The sequence below is a fragment of the Carcharodon carcharias genome, chromosome 5 (genome assembly GCF_017639515.1).
Source record: "Carcharodon carcharias isolate sCarCar2 chromosome 5, sCarCar2.pri, whole genome shotgun sequence".
NCBI lineage: Eukaryota > Metazoa > Chordata > Chondrichthyes > Lamniformes > Lamnidae > Carcharodon > Carcharodon carcharias.
The window spans coordinates 106,817,692-106,838,219 of NC_054471.1; the positions used below are offsets into that span (position 1 = coordinate 106,817,692).

The 20,528-nt window shown below is 53.2% G+C and overlaps 1 protein-coding gene across 1 annotated transcript in view; it reads left to right on the plus strand.

Moving 5' to 3' along the window:
• The window catches only part of LOC121277734 (potassium voltage-gated channel subfamily KQT member 5-like), a 351,643-nt gene that overhangs the window by 265,723 nt on the left and 65,392 nt on the right, over positions 1-20,528 (plus strand). The window contains 1 exon segment of the mRNA XM_041187370.1: positions 18,497-18,587. Within this exon segment, the coding sequence (XP_041043304.1) occupies positions 18,497-18,587 (91 nt within the window).

The following is a 20,528-nucleotide window of genomic DNA, read 5'->3' on the forward strand; positions in this document are numbered from 1 at the left end:
CTGTCGCTCTCTCACTCTCTCCATTGACATGCCACTCCCTTTCTGTCTCCAAAAACCTGCTGCTCTCACTCACTCTCCGATTACCTGCTGCTCTCACTCTCTCTCCAATAACCTGTTGCTCTCAGTCTCCCTCCAATTACATACTGTTCTCACTCTCCAGTAGCCTGGTGCTCTTGCTGTTCAATAATCTGCAGCTCTCTCTGTCTCTTAAGACTAGCTGCTCTCACTCTCTCTAATAACCTGCTGCTCTATCTCTCTCCAATAAACTGCTGCTCTTTCTCTCTCTCCAATAACCTGCTGCTCCCGCCCTTTCCAATAACCTGCTCCTCTTTTTCTCTCTCTCCAGCAACCTGCTGCTCTCACTCTCTCCAGTAACTTGTTGCTCCCACTCTCTCCAATCATCTGCTGCTTTCACTGTCTCCAGTTACCTGCTGCTCTCACTGTCTCTTTCCAATAACCTGTTGCTCTCACTCACTTCAACAACCTGCACCCCTCACTCTCTCCAATAACTTGCTACACTCTGTCCAGTAAACCTGCTACTCTCACTCTCTCTCAAATAACCTGCTGCTCTCACTCTCCCTCAAAAACCTACAGCTCTCTCTTTCTCTCCAACAATCTGCTACTCCCAGTCCCTGTTCAATGAGCTGCTACTCTCACTCCCTCCAATAACCTACTGGTCTTACTGTCTCTCCAAGAACCTGATACACTCACTCTCTTTCTCAATTAACCCGCTTCTCTCACTCTCTCTCCGTTAACCTACTTCCCTCTCTCTCCAGTTCCTGCTGCTCTGTCTCTCTCCACTAACCTGCTGCTGTCACTCTCTCCCCGATAACCTGCTGCTGTCACTCTCTCCCCGATAACCTGCTGCTGTCACTCTCTCCCCGATAACCTGCTGCTGTCACTCTCTCCCCGATAACCTGCTGCTGTCACTCTCTCCCCGATAACCTGCTGCTGTCACTCTCTCCCCGATAACCTGCTGCTGTCACTCTCTCCCCGATAACCTGCTGCTGTCACTCTCTCCCCGATAACCTGCTGCTGTCACTCTCTCCCCGATAACCTGCTGCTGTCACTCTCTCCCCGATAACCTGCTGCTGTCACTCTCTCCCCGATAACCTGCTGCTGTCACTCTCTCCCCGATAACCTGCTGCTGTCACTCTCTCCCCGATAACCTGCTGCTGTCACTCTCTCCCCGATAACCTGCTGCTGTCACTCTCTCCCCGATAACCTGCTGCTGTCACTCTCTCCCCGATAACCTGCTGCTGTCACTCTCTCCCCGATAACCTGCTGCTGTCACTCTCTCCCCGATAACCTGCTGCTGTCACTCTCTCCCCGATAACCTGCTGCTGTCACTCTCTCCCCGATAACCTGCTGCTGTCACTCTCTCCCCGATAACCTGCTGCTGTCACTCTCTCCCCGATAACCTGCTGCTGTCACTCTCTCCCCGATAACCTGCTGCTGTCACTCTCTCCCCGATAACCTGCTGCTGTCACTCTCTCCCCGATAACCTGCTGCTGTCACTCTCTCCCCGATAACCTGCTGCTGTCACTCTCTCCCCGATAACCTGCTGCTGTCACTCTCTCCCCGATAACCTGCTGCTGTCACTCTCTCCCCTATAACCTGCTGCTGTCACTCTCTCCCCGATAACCTGCTGCTGTCACTCTCTCCCCAATAACCTGCTCCTCTCTCCCTCCAATAACCTGCTCCTTTCACTCTCTCTCCAATAACCTGCTGCTCCCACCCTTACTCCACTAACCTGCGGCTCTCAATGTCTCTCCAATAACTTGCTGCTCTTGCTCTTTCTCTCCAATAACCAGCCACTCTCACGTTCTCTCTAATAACCTGCTACTCTCACTCTTTCCAAAAAGGCTCAACATGTTCTCTCTGGGATGATAGGAAGGAGTATCAAGCCCAGAGAACCATGGATGACCAGAGATATTCAGGATACGATGAGAAGGAAAAGAGAGGCTTTTAGCAGGTATAAGGGAAGCAAATCAGCGGAGGCATTAGTGGAGTACAGAAAGTGCAGGGTGGAGCTTAAGAAAGCTATTAGGAGAGCATAGAGGGGATATGAAAAAGCTCTGGCTGGTAAAAGTAGGGAAAATCACAAGATATTCTATAAGTATATCAATGGGAAGGGGATAACCAGGGAAAGAGTAGGGCCCATTAAGGACCAAGGGGACAATCTATGGGTGGAGCCAGATGACATCAGCAGAGTCTTGAATGAAGACTTCACATCTGTTTTTACCCAAGAGAATGAGGATGAAGGTATCGAACTCAGGGAGAGACACTGCGAGGCTCTTGAGCAAATTGATTTAGGAGTGACAAGGTATTGGAGGTGTTGGCAGGCTTAAAAGTGGACAAATCTCCAGGTCCAGATGATTTGTGTCCCAGACTGCTGAGGGAGGCAAGGGAGGAGATCGCAGGGGCTCTGACCCAAATTTTTAATTCCTCTCTGGCCACGGGGGAGGTGCCAGAGGACTGGAGAACAGCTAATGTGATTCCGCTATTTAAGAAGGGTTGTAGAGATAAGCCAGAGAACTACAGGCCAGTGAGTCTCACATCAGTGTTAGGGAAACTATTGGAGAAAATTCTGAAGGAGAGAATCTATCTCCACTTGGAGAGGCTAGGTTTGATCAGGGATAGTCCGCATGGCTTTGTAAGAGGGAGGTCATGCCTAACAAATTTGATTGAATATTCTCAGGAGGTGACCAGGAGTGTAGATGAGGGTAGTGCAGTTGATGTAGTTTACGTGGATTTCAGCAAAGCTTTTGACAAGGTCCCAGATGGAAGACTTATAAAGAAGGCAAATGCACATGGGATACAGGGTAATTTGATAAGGTGGATTCAAAATTGGCTTAGTTGTTGGAGACAGAGGGTGATGACAGAAGGATGCTTTAGTGACAAGAAGCCAATGTCCAGTGGCGTACCACAGGGATCTGTGCTGGGTCCCCTATTATTCGTCATTTATATAAATGACATAGATGATTATGTGGGGGGTAGGATTAGTAAGTTTGTGGATGACACAAAGATTGGCCAGGTGGTTAACAGTGAGATTGAGTGTCAGATGGAATTTAACCCTGAAAAGTGTGTGGTGATATACTTTGGGAGGAGTAATTTGATAAGGAAGTATTCAATGAACGGCATGACACTAGGAAGTTCTGGGGACAAAGGGACCTTGGAGTGTGTGTCCATAGATCTCTGAAGGTGAGGGGCATGTTAGTGGGTTGGTGAAAAAAGCATATTGGTCACTTGCCTTTATCAATCAAGGCATAGATTACAAAAGTATGGAGGTCATGTTGGAAACAAAAACAGAATTACCTGGAAAAACTCAGCAGGTCTGGCAGCATCGGCGGAGAACAAAAGAGTTGACGTTTCGAGTCCTCATGACCCTTCAACAGAACTGAGTGAATCCAAGAAAGGGGTGAAATATAAGCTGGTTTAAGGTGAGTTGGGGGGTGCGGTTTGGGTTAGGGGAGAGAAGTGGAGGGGGTTGGTGTGGTTTTAGTGACAAACAAGCAGTGATAGAAGCAGATCATCAAAAGATGTCACAGACAAAGAACAAAAGAACACATAGGTGTTGAAGTTGGTGATATTATCTAAACAAATGTGCTAATTAAAAATGGATGTTAGGGCACTCAAGGTATAGCTCTAGTGGGGGTGGGGGGAGCATAAAAGATTTAAAAATATTTAAAAATAATGGAAATAGGTGGGAAAAGAAAAATCTATATAATTTATTGGAAAAAACAAAAGGAAGGGGGAAGAAACAGAAAGGGGGTGGGGATGGAGGAGGGAGCTCAAGACCTAAAGTTGTTGAATTCAATATTCAGTCCGGAAGGCTGTAAAGTGCCTAGTCGGAAGATGAGGTGTTGTTTCTCCAGTTTGCGTTGAGCTTCACTGGAACAATTCAGCAAGCCAAGGACAGACATGTGGGCAAGAGAGCAGGGTGGAGTGTTAAAATGGCAAGCGACAGGGAGGTTTGGGTCATTCTTGCGGACAGACCGCAGGTGTTCTGCAAAGCGGTCGCTCAGTTTACGTTTGGTCTCTCCAATGTAGAGGAGGCCACATTGGGAGCAACGAATGCAGTAGACTAAGTTGGGGGAAATGCAAGTGAAATGCTGCTTCACTTGAAAGGAGTGTTTGGGCCCTTGGATGGTGAGGAGAGAGGAAGTGAAGGGGCAGGTGTTACATCTTTTGCGTGGGCATGGGGCGGTGCCATAGGAGGGGTTTGAGGAGTAGGGGGTGATGGAGGAGTGGACTAGGGTGTCCCGGAGGGTGTCATGTTGGAGTTGTATAGAACCTTAGTGAGACCACAGCTGGAGTACTGTGTGCAGTTCTGGTTGCCACATTATAGGAAGGATGTGATTGCACTGGAGGGGGTGCAGAGGAGATTCACCAGGATGTTGCCTGGGATGAAACATTTAAATTATGAAGAGAGGTTGGATAGACTTGAGTTGTTTTCGTTGGAGCAGAGAAGACTGAGGGGCGACCTGATCGAGATGTACAAGATTATGAGGGGCATGGACAGGCTAGATAGGGAGCAGCTGTTCACCTTAGTTGAATGGTCAGTCACAAGGGGACATAAGTTCAAGGTGAGGGGCAGGAGGTTTAGGGGGGACGTGAGGAAAAACCTTTTTACCAGAGGGTGGTGACGGTCTGGAATGCACTGCCTGGGAGGGTGGTGGAGGCTGGTTGCCTCACATCCTTTAAAAAATATCTGGATGAGCACTTGGCATGTCATAACATTCAAAACTATGGGCCAAGTGCTGGTAAATGAGATTAGGTAGGAAGGTCAGGTGTTTCTCGTGTTGGTGCAGACTCGATGGGCCAAAAGGCCTCTTCTGCACTGTGAGATTCTGTGCCGCCCTCATTCTCCAATAACCCACTGCTCCTACTCTCTCCAATAACCCGCCGCCCTCACTCTCCAAAAACCTGCAGCTGCCACTCTCACTCCCCAACAGCCTGCCGCTCTCAAACTCTCTCCAATAACCTGCTGCTCTTACCCTCCAATAAACTGCTGCTTTACTTCTCTCTCTCCAATAACCTGCTGCTCTGATTCTGTCTCCAATAGCCTTCCACTCTCACTTTCCCACCAATAAACTGCAGCATGCACTCTCTCGAATAACCTGCGGCTCTCAATCTCTCTCCAAAAACCTGCTGCTCTCACTCTCTCTCCAATACCCTGCTGCTCTCACTCACCATGCAATAACCTGCGGCTCTCACTGTCTCTCCAATAACCTGCTGCCGTCACTCTCTCTCCAGTAATCTGCTGCACTCACTTTCAAATAACCTGCTGCTGTCACTCTCACATCAATAATCTGCTGCTCCACGATCTCTCCAGTCACCTGCATCAAACACACTCACTCCCCACTAACCTGCTGCTCTCACTTTCCTTCCAAAATCAGGCTGCTCTCTCTCTCTCTCCAGCAACCAGCTGCTCTCTCTCTCTCTCCAGCAACCAGCTGCTCTCTCTCTCTCTCTCTCCAGCAACCAGCTGCTCTCTCTCTCTCTCTCTCCAGCAACCAGCTGCTCTCTCTCTCTCTCTCTCCAGCAACCAGCTGCTCTCTCTCTCTCTCTCTCCAGCAACCAGCTGCTCTCTCTCTCTCTCCAGCAACCAGCTGCTCTCTCTCTCTCTCTCTCCAGCAACCAGCTGCTCTCTCTCTCTCTCTCTCCAGCAACCAGCTGCTCTCTCTCTCTCTCTCTCCAGCAACCAGCTGCTCTCTCTCTCTCTCTCTCCAGCAACCAGCTGCTCTCTCTCTCTCTCTCTCTCTCTCTCTCTCCAGCAACCAGCTGCTCTCTCTCTCTCTCTCTCTCTCTCTCTCTCCAGCAACCAGCTGCTCTCTCTCTCTCTCTCTCTCCAGCAACCAGCTGCTCTCTCTCTCTCTCTCTCTCTCCAGCAACCAGCTGCTCTCTCTCTCTCTCTCTCTCTCTCCAGCAACCAGCTGCTCTCTCTCTCTCTCTCTCTCTCTCCAGCAACCAGCTGCTCTCTCTCTCTCTCTCTCTCTCTCCAGCAACCAGCTGCTCTCTCTCTCTCTCTCTCTCTCCAGCAACCAGCTGCTCTCTCTCTCTCTCTCTCTCTCTCTCCAGCAACCAGCTGCTCTCTCTCTCTCTCTCCAGCAACCAGCTGCTCTCTCTCTCTCTCTCCAGCAACCAGCTGCTCTCTCTCTCTCTCTCCAGCAACCAGCTGCTCTCTCTCTCTCTCTCCAGCAACCAGCTGCTCTCTCTCTCTCTCTCCAGCAACCAGCTGCTCTCTCTCTCTCTCTCCAGCAACCAGCTGCTCTCTCTCTCTCTCTCCAGCAACCAGCTGCTCTCTCTCTCTCTCTCCAGCAACCAGCTGCTCTCTCTCTCTCTCTCCAGCAACCAGCTGCTCTCTCTCTCTCTCTCCAGCAACCAGCTGCTCTCTCTCTCTCTCTCCAGCAACCAGCTGCTCTCTCTCTCTCTCTCCAGCAACCAGCTGCTCTCTCTCTCTCTCTCCAGCAACCAGCTGCTCTCTCTCTCTCTCTCCAGCAACCAGCTGCTCTCTCTCTCTCTCTCCAGCAACCAGCTGCTCTCTCTCTCTCTCTCCAGCAACCAGCTGCTCTCTCTCTCTCTCTCCAGCAACCAGCTGCTCTCTCTCTCTCTCTCCAGCAACCAGCTGCTCTCTCTCTCTCTCTCCAGCAACCAGCTGCTCTCTCTCTCTCTCTCCAGCAACCAGCTGCTCTCTCTCTCTCTCTCCAGCAACCAGCTGCTCTCTCTCTCTCTCTCCAGCAACCAGCTGCTCTCTCTCTCTCTCTCCAGCAACCAGCTGCTCTCTCTCTCTCTCTCCAGCAACCAGCTGCTCTCTCTCTCTCTCTCCAGCAACCAGCTGCTCTCTCTCTCTCTCTCCAGCAACCAGCTGCTCTCTCTCTCTCTCTCCAGCAACCAGCTGCTCTCTCTCTCTCTCTCCAGCAACCAGCTGCTCTCTCTCTCTCTCTCCAGCAACCAGCTGCTCTCTCTCTCTCTCTCCAGCAACCAGCTGCTCTCTCTCTCTCTCTCCAGCAACCAGCTGCTCTCTCTCTCTCTCTCCAGCAACCAGCTGCTCTCTCTCTCTCTCTCCAGCAACCAGCTGCTCTCTCTCTCTCTCTCTCTCTCTCTCTCCAGCAACCAGCTGCTCTCTCTCTCTCTCTCTCTCTCTCTCTCCAGCAACCAGCTGCTCTCTCTCTCTCTCTCTCTCTCCAGCAACCAGCTGCTCTCTCTCTCTCTCTCTCTCTCCAGCAACCAGCTGCTCTCTCTCTCTCTCTCTCTCTCCAGCAACCAGCTGCTCTCTCTCTCTCTCTCTCTCTCCAGCAACCAGCTGCTCTCTCTCTCTCTCTCCAGCAACCAGCTGCTCTCTCTCTCTCTCTCCAGCAACCAGCTGCTCTCTCTCTCTCTCTCTCCAGCAACCAGCTGCTCTCTCTCTCTCTCTCTCTCCAGCAACCAGCTGCTCTCTCTCTCTCTCTCCAGCAACCAGCTGCTCTCTCTCTCTCTCTCTCCAGCAACCAGCTGCTCTCTCTCTCTCTCTCCAGCAACCAGCTGCTCTCTCTCTCTCTCTCTCCAGCAACCAGCTGCTCTCTCTCTCTCTCTCTCTCTCTCTCCAGCAACCAGCTGCTCTCTCTCTCTCTCTCTCTCTCCAGCAACCAGCTGCTCTCTCTCTCTCTCTCTCCAGCAACCAGCTGCTCTCTCTCTCTCTCTCCAGCAACCAGCTGCTCTCTCTCTCTCTCTCCAGCAACCAGCTGCTCTCTCTCTCTCTCTCCAGCAACCAGCTGCTCTCTCTCTCTCTCTCCAGCAACCAGCTGCTCTCTCTCTCTCTCTCCAGCAACCAGCTGCTCTCTCTCTCTCTCTCTCCAGCAACCAGCTGCTCTCTCTCTCTCTCTCTCCAGCAACCAGCTGCTCTCTCTCTCTCTCTCTCCAGCAACCAGCTGCTCTCTCTCTCTCTCTCTCTCCAGCAACCAGCTGCTCTCTCTCTCTCTCTCCAGCAACCAGCTGCTCTCTCTCTCTCTCTCTCTCCAGCAACCAGCTGCTCTCTCTCTCTCTCTCCAGCAACCAGCTGCTCTCTCTCTCTCTCTCCAGCAACCAGCTGCTCTCTCTCTCTCTCTCCAGCAACCAGCTGCTCTCTCTCTCTCTCTCCAGCAACCAGCTGCTCTCTCTCTCTCTCTCCAGCAACCAGCTGCTCTCTCTCTCTCTCTCCAGCAACCAGCTGCTCTCTCTCTCTCTCTCCAGCAACCAGCTGCTCTCTCTCTCTCTCTCCAGCAACCAGCTGCTCTCTCTCTCTCTCTCCAGCAACCAGCTGCTCTCTCTCTCTCTCTCCAGCAACCAGCTGCTCTCTCTCTCTCTCTCCAGCAACCAGCTGCTCTCTCTCTCTCTCTCCAGCAACCAGCTGCTCTCTCTCTCTCTCTCCAGCAACCAGCTGCTCTCTCTCTCTCTCTCCAGCAACCAGCTGCTCTCTCTCTCTCTCTCCAGCAACCAGCTGCTCTCTCTCTCTCTCTCCAGCAACCAGCTGCTCTCTCTCTCTCTCTCCAGCAACCAGCTGCTCTCTCTCTCTCTCTCTCCAGCAACCAGCTGCTCTCTCTCTCTCTCTCCAGCAACCAGCTGCTCTCTCTCTCTCTCTCCAGCAACCAGCTGCTCTCTCTCTCTCTCTCCAGCAACCAGCTGCTCTCTCTCTCTCTCTCCAGCAACCAGCTGCTCTCTCTCTCTCTCTCCAGCAACCAGCTGCTCTCTCTCTCTCTCTCCAGCAACCAGCTGCTCTCTCTCTCTCTCTCCAGCAACCAGCTGCTCTCTCTCTCTCTCTCCAGCAACCAGCTGCTCTCTCTCTCTCTCTCCAGCAACCAGCTGCTCTCTCTCTCTCTCTCCAGCAACCAGCTGCTCTCTCTCTCTCTCTCCAGCAACCAGCTGCTCTCTCTCTCTCTCTCCAGCAACCAGCTGCTCTCTCTCTCTCTCTCTCCAGCAACCAGCTGCTCTCTCTCTCTCTCTCCAGCAACCAGCTGCTCTCTCTCTCTCTCTCCAGCAACCAGCTGCTCTCTCTCTCTCTCTCCAGCAACCAGCTGCTCTCTCTCTCTCTCTCCAGCAACCAGCTGCTCTCTCTCTCTCTCTCCAGCAACCAGCTGCTCTCTCTCTCTCTCTCCAGCAACCAGCTGCTCTCTCTCTCTCTCTCCAGCAACCAGCTGCTCTCTCTCTCTCTCTCCAGCAACCAGCTGCTCTCTCTCTCTCTCTCCAGCAACCAGCTGCTCTCTCTCTCTCTCTCCAGCAACCAGCTGCTCTCTCTCTCTCTCTCCAGCAACCAGCTGCTCTCTCTCTCTCTCTCCAGCAACCAGCTGCTCTCTCTCTCTCTCTCCAGCAACCAGCTGCTCTCTCTCTCTCTCTCCAGCAACCAGCTGCTCTCTCTCTCTCTCTCCAGCAACCAGCTGCTCTCTCTCTCTCTCCAGCAACCAGCTGCTCTCTCTCTCTCTCTCTAGCAACCAGCTGCTCTCTCTCTCTCTCTCTAGCAACCAGCTGCTCTCTCTCTCTCTAGCAACCAGCTGCTCTCTCTCTCTCTCTCTCCAGCAACCAGCTGCTCTCTCTCTCTCTCTCCAGCAACCAGCTGCTCTCTCTCTCTCCAGCAACCAGCTGCTCTCTCTCTCTCTCTCCAGCAACCAGCTGCTCTCTCTCTCTCTCTCCAGCAACCAGCTGCTCTCTCTCTCTCTCTCCAGCAACCAGCTGCTCTCTCTCTCTCTCTCCAGCAACCAGCTGCTCTCTCTCTCTCTCTCCAGCAACCAGCTGCTCTCTCTCTCTCTCTCCAGCAACCAGCTGCTCTCTCTCTCTCTCTCTCCAGCAACCAGCTGCTCTCTCTCTCTCTCTCTCCAGCAACCAGCTGCTCTCTCTCTCTCTCTCTCCAGCAACCAGCTGCTCTCTCTCTCTCTCTCCAGCAACCAGCTGCTCTCTCTCTCTCTCTCCAGCAACCAGCTGCTCTCTCTCTCTCTCTCCAGCAACCAGCTGCTCTCTCTCTCTCTCTCCAGCAACCAGCTGCTCTCTCTCTCTCTCTCCAGCAACCAGCTGCTCTCTCTCTCTCTCTCCAGCAACCAGCTGCTCTCTCTCTCTCTCTCCAGCAACCAGCTGCTCTCTCTCTCTCTCTCCAGCAACCAGCTGCTCTCTCTCTCTCTCTCCAGCAACCAGCTGCTCTCTCTCTCTCTCTCTCCAGCAACCAGCTGCTCTCTCTCTCTCTCTCCAGCAACCAGCTGCTCTCTCTCTCTCTCTCCAGCAACCAGCTGCTCTCTCTCTCTCTCCAGCAACCAGCTGCTCTCTCTCTCTCTCTCTCCAGCAACCAGCTGCTCTCTCTCTCTCTCTCTCCAGCAACCAGCTGCTCTCTCTCTCTCTCTCTCTCTCCAGCAACCAGCTGCTCTCTCTCTCTCTCTCTCTCCAGCAACCAGCTGCTCTCTCTCTCTCTCTCTCTCTCTCTCTCTCCAGCAACCAGCCGCTCTCTCTCTCTCCAGCAACCAGCCGCTCTCTCTCTCTCCAGCAACCAGCCGCTCTCTCTCTCTCCAGCAACCAGCCGCCCTCTCTCTCTCCAGCAACCAGCCGCTCTCTCTCTCTCCAGCAACCAGCCGCTCTCTCTCTCTCCAGCAACCAGCCGCTCTCTCTCTCTCCAGCAACCAGCCGCTCTCTCTCTCTCCAGCAACCAGCGCTCTCTCTCTCTCCAGCAACCAGCCGCTCTCTCTCTCTCCAGCAACCAGCCGCTCTCTCTCTCTCCAGCAACCAGCCGCTCTCTCTCTCTCCAGCAACCAGCCGCTCTCTCTCTCTCCAGCAACCAGCCGCTCTCTCTCTCTCCAGCAACCAGCCGCTCTCTCTCTCTCCAGCAACCAGCCGCTCTCTCTCTCTCCAGCAACCAGCCGCTCTCTCTCTCTCCAGCAACCAGCCGCTCTCTCTCTCTCCAGCAACCAGCCGCTCTCTCTCTCTCCAGCAACCAGCCGCTCTCTCTCTCTCCAGCAACCAGCCGCTCTCTCTCTCTCCAGCAACCAGCCGCTCTCTCTCTCTCCAGCAACCAGCCGCTCTCTCTCTCTCCAGCAACCAGCCGCTCTCTCTCTCTCCAGCAACCAGCCGCTCTCTCTCTCTCCAGCAACCAGCCGCTCTCTCTCTCTCCAGCAACCAGCCGCTCTCTCTCTCTCCAGCAACCAGCCGCTCTCTCTCTCTCCAGCAACCAGCCGCTCTCTCTCTCTCCAGCAACCAGCCGCTCTCTCTCTCTCCAGCAACCAGCCGCTCTCTCTCTCTCCAGCAACCAGCCGCTCTCTCTCTCTCCAGCAACCAGCCGCTCTCTCTCTCTCCAGCAACCAGCCGCTCTCTCTCTCTCCAGCAACCAGCCGCTCTCTCTCTCTCCAGCAACCAGCCGCTCTCTCTCTCTCCAGCAACCAGCCGCTCTCTCTCTCTCCAGCAACCAGCCGCTCTCTCTCTCTCCAGCAACCAGCCGCTCTCTCTCTCTCCAGCAACCAGCCGCTCTCTCTCTCTCCAGCAACCAGCCGCTCTCTCTCTCTCCAGCAACCAGCCGCTCTCTCTCTCTCCAGCAACCAGCCGCTCTCTCTCTCTCCAGCAACCAGCCGCTCTCTCTCTCTCCAGCAACCAGCCGCTCTCTCTCTCTCCAGCAACCAGCCGCTCTCTCTCTCTCCAGCAACCAGCCGCTCTCTCTCTCTCCAGCAACCAGCCGCTCTCTCTCTCTCCAGCAACCAGCCGCTCTCTCTCTCTCCAGCAACCAGCCGCTCTCTCTCTCTCCAGCAACCAGCCGCTCTCTCTCTCTCCAGCAACCAGCCGCTCTCTCTCTCTCCAGCAACCAGCCGCTCTCTCTCTCTCCAGCAACCAGCCGCTCTCTCTCTCTCCAGCAACCAGCCGCTCTCTCTCTCTCCAGCAACCAGCCGCTCTCTCTCTCTCCAGCAACCAGCCGCTCTCTCTCTCTCCAGCAACCAGCCGCTCTCTCTCTCTCCAGCAACCAGCCGCTCTCTCTCTCTCCAGCAACCAGCCGCTCTCTCTCTCTCCAGCAACCAGCCGCTCTCTCTCTCTCTCCAGCAACCAGCCGCTCTCTCTCTCTCCAGCAACCAGCCGCTCTCTCTCTCTCCAGCAACCAGCCGCTCTCTCTCTCTCCAGCAACCAGCCGCTCTCTCTCTCTCCAGCAACCAGCCGCTCGCTCTCTCTCCAGCAACCAGCCGCTCGCTCTCTCTCCAGCAACCAGCCGCTCGCTCTCTCTCCAGCAACCAGCCGCTCTCTCTCTCTCCAGCAACCAGCCGCTCTCTCTCTCTCCAGCAACCAGCCGCTCTCTCTCTCTCCAGCAACCAGCCGCTCTCTCTCTCTCCAGCAACCAGCCGCTCTCTCTCTCTCCAGCAACCAGCCGCTCTCTCTCTCTCCAGCAACCAGCCGCTTTCTCTCTCTCCAGCAACCAGCCGCTCTCTCTCTCTCCAGCAACCAGCCGCTCTCTCTCTCTCCAGCAACCAGCCGCTCTCTCTCTCTCCAGCAACCAGCCGCTCTCTCTCTCTCCAGCAACCAGCCGCTCTCTCTCTCTCCAGCAACCAGCTGCTCTCTCTCTCTCCAGCAACCAGCTGCTCTCTCTCTCTCCAGCAACCAGCTGCTCTCTCTCTCTCCAGCAACCAGCTGCTCTCTCTCTCTCCAGCAACCAGCTGCTCTCTCTCTCTCCAGCAACCAGCTGCTCTCTCTCTCTCCAGCAACCAGCTGCTCTCTCTCTCTCCAGCAACCAGCTGCTCTCTCTCTCTCCAGCAACCAGCTGCTCTCTCTCTCTCCAGCAACCAGCTGCTCTCTCTCTCTCTCCAGCAACCAGCTGCTCTCTCTCTCTCCAGCAACCAGCTGCTCTCTCTCTCTCCAGCAACCAGCTGCTCTCTCTCTCTCCAGCAACCAGCTGCTCTCTCTCTCTCCAGCAACCAGCTGCTCTCTCTCTCTCCAGCAACCAGCTGCTCTCTCTCTCTCCAGCAACCAGCTGCTCTCTCTCTCTCCAGCAACCAGCTGCTCTCTCTCTCTCCAGCAACCAGCTGCTCTCTCTCTCTCCAGCAACCAGCTGCTCTCTCTCTCTCCAGCAACCAGCTGCTCTCTCTCTCTCCAGCAACCAGCTGCTCTCTCTCTCTCCAGCAACCAGCTGCTCTCTCTCTCTCCAGCAACCAGCTGCTCTCTCTCTCTCCAGCAACCAGCTGCTCTCTCTCTCTCCAGCATCAGCTGCTCTGACTCTCTCTCCAGTAACCAGCTGCTCCAACTCTCTCTCCAATAATCTATTGCTCTCTCTAGCCAATAACATACTGCACTCTCTCACTCTCCCCATTAACATACTGCTCTCGCTCCCTCAAATAACCTGCTGCTCTCAACTGTCTCCATTAACCTGCTGCTCCCACTCCCCAACAGCCTGCCACGCTCAACTGTCTGCATTAACCTGCTGCTCCCACTCCCCAACAGCCTGCCGCGCTCCCACTCCCCAACAGCCTGCCGTGCTCCCACTCCCCAACAGCCTGCCGTGCTCCCACTCCCCAACAGCCTGCCGCGCTCCCACTCCCCAACAGCCTGCCACTCCCAAACTCTCTCCAGTAATCTGCTGCTCTTTCCCTCCATTAACCTGCTGCATTACTTCTCTCTCACCATTAACCTGCTCCTCTCACTCACTCTCCAATAACCTGCTTCTCTTGCTCTCTCTCCAGTAACCTGCTGCTCTCACTCTCTCTCCAATCACCTGATGTGCTCACTCTCTCTCCAATCACATGCTGCTCTCACCTGCGAATGACCTGCCTCTCTCTCTCCAATCATCTTTTAAGTGAAACCAATTAAACCAAATCAACAAAATTGGGATAAATCAGGCACAGCCCCTAATTCAGGTCAGCTGTAAAACCAAGAACAAAATTTAAAGGAACCTTACAAACTTTAAATCAATATGTGATTAAAGGGGTCAACAAAACACCCCAGTCTCCGCGGTGCCCACCAAGCACGGAACTCTCTCTCTCCAATAACCTACGGCTCTGACCATCTCTCCAATGACCTGTCACTCTTACTCTCCAAATACCTGCTTCTCTCTCTCCAATTTCCTGCTGCTCTCGTTCGCTCTCCAATAACCTGCTGCTCTCTCTCTGTCCATTAACCTGCTGCTGTAACTCTCTCTTCAATAACCTGCAGCTCTGACACTCTCTCCAATAGCTGGCGATTTCACTCTCTCATAACTTGCTGCTGTCATTCTCTCTCCAATAACCTGCTGCTATCTCTCCCCTTCTCTCTCTCACTCTCTGTCTCTCTCTCCAGTATCCTGTTCCTCTCATTCTTCCTCCAATAACCCACTGCTCTCACTCTCTCTCCATTAACCTGCTGCTCCCACTATCTCTCCAGGACCCTAATCTGCTCACTCTCTCTTCAATAACCTGCTGCTCTCACTCTCTCTCCCTCCAATAACCTGCTGCTCTCACTCTCTCTCCCTCCAATAACCTGCTGCTCTCACTCTCTCTCCCTCCAATAACCTGCTGCTCTCACTCTCCAATACCCTGCCGCTCAATCAGTATGTTAATTTGCTGACTCCTCCATAACTCGGTGAGTTTGTTGCAGTACTGTTAGTCTGTAAATTAGTGAATTTGTTATTGTTCTTGCTATTCTGTGTGTAACTTGCTGAGTTTGTTACTGTATCCATCTCCCCTTACTATGCATCACTGCAGTTGACCTTCCCTCTCACCGACCTTCTCTCTAACTGACTGTCTTCTGTAATTGACCATCTCCTCTAACTGACGTCCTCTCCAATGGACGATCCCCTCTAACTGACGGCCTCCTCTAACTGACGGCCTCCTCTAACTGACAGTCCCCTCTAACTGACCATCTCCTCTAACTGACGGTCCCCTCTAACTGACAGCCTTCTCTAACTGACCATCCTGTACTGACGCTCCCCTCCAACTGACGGCCTCCTCCAACTGACGGCCTCCTCTAACTGACGGTCCCCTCTAACTGACCATCCCCTCTACCTGACCGACCCCTCTAACTGACTACCCTGTACTGATGATCTCCTCTAACTGACTGTCTCCTCTGACTGTCTCCTCTAACTGACAATCCCCTCTAACTGACTGTCTCCTCTAACTGACTGTCTCCTCTAACTGACCACCCTGTACTGATGATCTCGTCTAACTGACTGTCTCGTCTAACTGACTGTCTCGTCTAACTGATGGCCTCCTCTAACTGACCACCCTGTACTGATGATCTCCTCTAACTGTCTCCTCTGACTGTCTCCTCTAACTGACAATCCCCTCTAACTGACGATCCCTTCTAACTGACTGTCTCCTCTAACTGACTGTCTCCTCTAACTGACTGTCTCCTCTAACTGACTGTCTCCTCTAACTGACGGTCTCCTCTAACTGACCACCCTGTACTGATGATCTCCTCTAATTGATGACCTCCTCTAACTGACGGCCTCCTCTAATCGACGGCCTCCTCTAACCGACCACCCTGTATTGACGATCTTCTCTAACTGACGGTCTCCTCTAACTGACAGTCCCCTCTAACTGACCACCCTGTACTGACGTTCCCCTCTAACTGACTGTCTCCTCTAACTGACTGTCTCCTCTAACTGATGGTCCCGTCTAACTGACAGTCCTGTACTGACGGCCTCCTCTGACGGCCTCCTCTAACTGACAGTCTCCTCTAACTGACGGTCTCCTCTAACTGACGGTCTCCTCTAACTGACGGTCTCCTCTAACTGACCATCCCCTCTAACTGATGGTCTCCTCTAACCGACGGCCTCCTCCAACTGACCACCCTGTACTGACGATCTTCTCTAACTGAATGTCCCCTCTAACTGACGATCCCCTCTAACTGACGGCCTCCTCTAACTGACGGCCTCCTCTAACTGACAGTCCCCTCTAACTGACCATCTCCTCTAACTGACGGTCCCCTCTAACTGACAGCCTTTTCTAACTGACCATCCTGTACTGACGCTCCCCTCCAACTGACGGCCTCCTCTAACTGACGGTCCCCTCTAACTGACGTCCCCTCTAACTGACCGTCCCCTCTAACTGACTACCCTGTACTGATGATCTCCTCTAACTGACTGTCTCCTCTAACTGACAATCCCCTCTAACTGACTGTCTCCTCTAACTGACGGTCTCCTCTAACTGACCACCCTGTACTGATGATCTCGTCTAACTGACTGTCTTGTCTAACTGACTGTCTTGTCTAACTGACTGTCTTGTCTAACTGACTGTCTCGTCTAACTGACCGTCTCGTCTAACTGATGGCCTCCTCTAACTGACCACCCTGTGCTGATGATCTCCTCTAACTGATGACCTCCTCTAACTGACGGCCTCCTCTAACCAACAGCCTCCTCTAACCGACCACCCTGTATTGACGATCTTCTCTAACTGACGGTCTCCTCTAACTGACGGTCTCCTCTAACTGACAGTCCCCTCTAACTGACCACCCTGTACTGACGATCCCCTTTAACTGACTGTCTCCTCTAACTGACTGTCTCCTCTAACTGATGGTCCCGTCTAACTGACAGTCCTGTACTGACGGCCTCCTCTAACTGACGGTCTCCTCTAACTGACGGTCCCGTCTAACTGACAGTCCTGTACTGACGGCCTCCTCTAACTGACGTCCCCTCTAACTGACCGTCCCCTCTAACTGACTACCCTGTACTGATGATCTCCTCTAACTGACTGTCTCCTCTGACTGACGGTCTCCTCTAACTGACCACCCTGTACTGATGATCTCGTCTAACTGACTGTCTCATCTAACTGACTGTCTCGTCTAACTGACTGTCTCGTCTAACTGATGGCCTCCTCTAACTGACAACCCTGTACTGATGATCTCCTCTAACTGACTGTCTCCTCTGACTGTCTCCTCTAACTGACAATCCCCTCTAACTGACGATCCCCTCTAACTGACGGTCTCCTCTAACTGACCACCCTGTACTGATGATCTCCTCTAACTGATGACCTCCTCTAACTGACGGTGTCCTCTAACCAACGGCCTCCTCTAACCGACCACCCTGTATTGACGATCTTCTCTAACTGACGGTCTCCTCTAACTGACGGTCCCCTCTAACTGACCACCCTGTACTGACGATCCCCTCTAACTGACTGTCTCCTCTAACTAACTGTCTCCTCTAACTGATGGTCCCGTCTAACTGACAGTCCTGTACTGACGGCCTCCTCTAACTGACGGTCTCCTCTAACTGACGGTCTCCTCTAACTGACAGTCACCTCTAACTGACCATCCCCTCTAACCGATGGTCTCCTCTAACCGACGGCCTCCTCCAACTGACCACCCTGTACTGACGATCTTCTCTAAATGAATGTCCCCTCTAATTGACGGTCCCCTCTAACTGACGGTCCCCTCTAACTGACGGTCTCCTCTAACTGACTGTCTCCTCTAACTGACTGTCTCCTCTAACTGAAAGTCCACTCTAACTGACAGCCCTGTACTGACGGCCTCCTCTAACTGACTGCCTCCTCTAACTGACATCCCCTCTAACTGACGGCCCCCTCTAACTGACAGTCCCCTCTAACTGACGGTCTCCTCTAACTGGCGGTCCCCTCTAATGGACGGTCTCCCCTAGCTGACTATTTCTCGTACTGACCATCTCTCTAACTGACCATCCCTGTACTGACCATCCGTCTGTCTACTCTAATTGACCATCCCTCTAACTGACCATCCCTCTAACTGACCGTCCCTCTAACTGACCGTCCCTCTAACTGACCGACCCTCTAACTGACCGTCCCTCTAACTGACCGTCCCTCTAGCTGACCATCCCTCTAGCTGACCATCCCTCTAGCTAACCATCCCTCTAACTGCCCATCCCAGTACTGCCCATCCCTCTAACTGTCTACTGTAACTGACCATGTCTCTAACTGACAAACTGACCACACCCTCTAACTGATCATTCTCTCTAAGTGACCATACCCATTAACTACCATGCCCTCTAACTGATCATTCCCTCTAAGTGACCATACCCATTAACAGACCATGCCCTCTAACTGATCATTCTCTCTAAGTGACCATACCCATTAACAGACCATGCCCTCTAACTGATCATTCTCTCTAAGTGACCATACCCATTAACTACCATGCCCTCTAACTGATCATTCTCTCTAAGTGACCATACCCATTAACTACCATGCCCTCTAACTGATCATTCCCTCTAAGTGACCATACCCATTAACAGACCATGCCCTCTAACTGATCATTCTCTCTAAGTGACCATACCCATTAACAGACCATGCCCTCTAACTGATCATTCTCTCTAAGTGACCATACCCATTAACAGACCATGCCCTCTAACTGATCATTCTCTCTAAGTGACCATACCTATTAACGGACCATACCCTCTAACGGACCATTCCCTCTGAACATTCCATCAAACTGTCCGTCCCCTTGAACTGTCGTCCCCTCGAACTGTCGTCCCCCTATCTGACCAGCCTCTATATCTGACCCTCACTCCGTACTGACCACCCCCTCTAACTGACCACCCTCTCTAACTTTCTGACTCCCAGTCAAAGTGACCATTTTCTCTTTTTGTTCACAGGTTTGTCCTGGTCTTCAGCTGTTTGGTTCTGTCTGTACTTTCTACAATCCCGGAGCACACCATTCTCGCCTCACACTGTCTCTTCATCTTGGTGAGAGCTTCACATTAAACTCTTTAGAGCCAAAAGCATCATTTGCAGATCATTGCATGTGTTGGTTATATACAGGAGTCAGAGAGCCCCCTGCAATTTGTGACCGTTTGTGCTGAGCATTTAAGATGGAAGGAGGGAGCTGGTGGCATGTTACTGTAGGTGCTGATAGTGAATGGTATTGTATTTTAAATCTATTCTTTCCAATTTGAAATGGAGATCACAACAGTTGAACACCTGCTACAGCAGAAAGTGCTAAAAATGGCTAGCAGGTTGTAGAATAACAGAGGTTAGAGCTTTGGTCACTTTCTGAACTGGAGTCACAGGAGCATCACTCACGGCAGGTAAATCAGAAAATCCACCACAGCTTAGTCTTGTGTAAAATATAACACCCAGTCCCATCCTCACAATCCTTCTCACCCTCAGCACCCTGCAATCATCTGCCCCATACTCACCAAAACCCCACACCCAGCTTCACTATATTCACCCATCTCCCTCACTCACCCAACACCCAGTCATCAAACCCAGTCTCACTCACCCATACGCCCCAGTCACCCAATGCCCCACTCACCCATCTCTCCCATTCTCACCCAAACCACCCACTCATTCAGCCCCCATTCACCATCACCCCCGACTTGCCCATCTCCGCCAACTCACCCATCTCGCCCCACTCGCCCATCTCGCCGCACTCGCCCATCTCCCCTCACTCGCCCATCTCGCCCCACTTGCCCATCTCACCTCACTCACCCATCTCCCCTCACAAGCCCATCTCCCCCCACTCGCCCATCTCCCCCCACTCGCCCATCGCCCCCCACTCGCCCATCTCCCCCGACTCGCCCATCTCCCCCGACTCGCCCATCTCCCCCGACTCGCCCATCTCGCCTCACTCGCCCATCTCCCCCGATTCGCCCATCTCCCCCCACTCGCCCATCTCGCCTCACTCGCCCATCTCGTCTCACTCGCCCATCTCGCCTCACTCGCCCATCTCCCCCGACTCGCCCATCTCCCCCGACTCGCCCATCTCCCCCAACTCGCCCATCTCGCCTCACTCGCCCATCTCGCCTCACTCACCCATCTCCCCTGACTCGCCCATCTTCCCCCACTCGCCCATCTCCCCCGACTCGCCCATCTCCTCCCACTCGCCCATCTTGCCTCACTCACCCATCTCCCCCCACTCGCCCATCTCCCCCCACTCGCCCATCTCCCCCCACTCACGCATCTCCCCGCACTCGCCCATCTCCCCGCACTTGCCCATCTCCCCCCACTTGCCCATCTCCCCCCACTCGCCCATTTTCCCCCCACTCACGCATCTGCCCCCCCCTCGCCCATCTACCCCCCTGCTCACACATCTCCCCCACTCCCCTCTCTCCTCACTCATCCATCTCCTCCCCTCACTCATCCATCTCCCCCACCCCACTCATCCATCTCCCCCCCCCACTCATCCATCTCCCCCCCCACTCATCCATCTCCCCCCCACTCATCCATCTCCCCCCCCCTACTCATCCATCTCGCCCCCACTCACCCAAACCCTCCATCTCACCTGGAACACCCCCGCTCACCCAAAACACCCCACTTACCCAAAAACCTCCACTCACCATCCCCCCCAATCACCAAAAACTCCAAATTCACCCACTTAAAAAAATCTTGACAGTCAGTGCCACCAACTTACTAATGTTATTTAATGGCATGATTGAAGAGAATCTATTCAGTCTCCCTTTCAAGCCACACATTTCTCATCCTTGTTATCAAATCCCCCTAGGCTTCGCACCTGCTTATCACTGTAATCTCAGCCAGCCGCACAGCCCTGCGAGATATCTGTGCCCATTTAATTCTGGTCTCTTGTACATCCCCAATTTATACTGCTCCACCATTGGTGACCACACTTCAGCTGCCAAGGCCCTGAGCTCTGGAATTGCCTCCCTAAACCTCTCCACCTCTAACTCA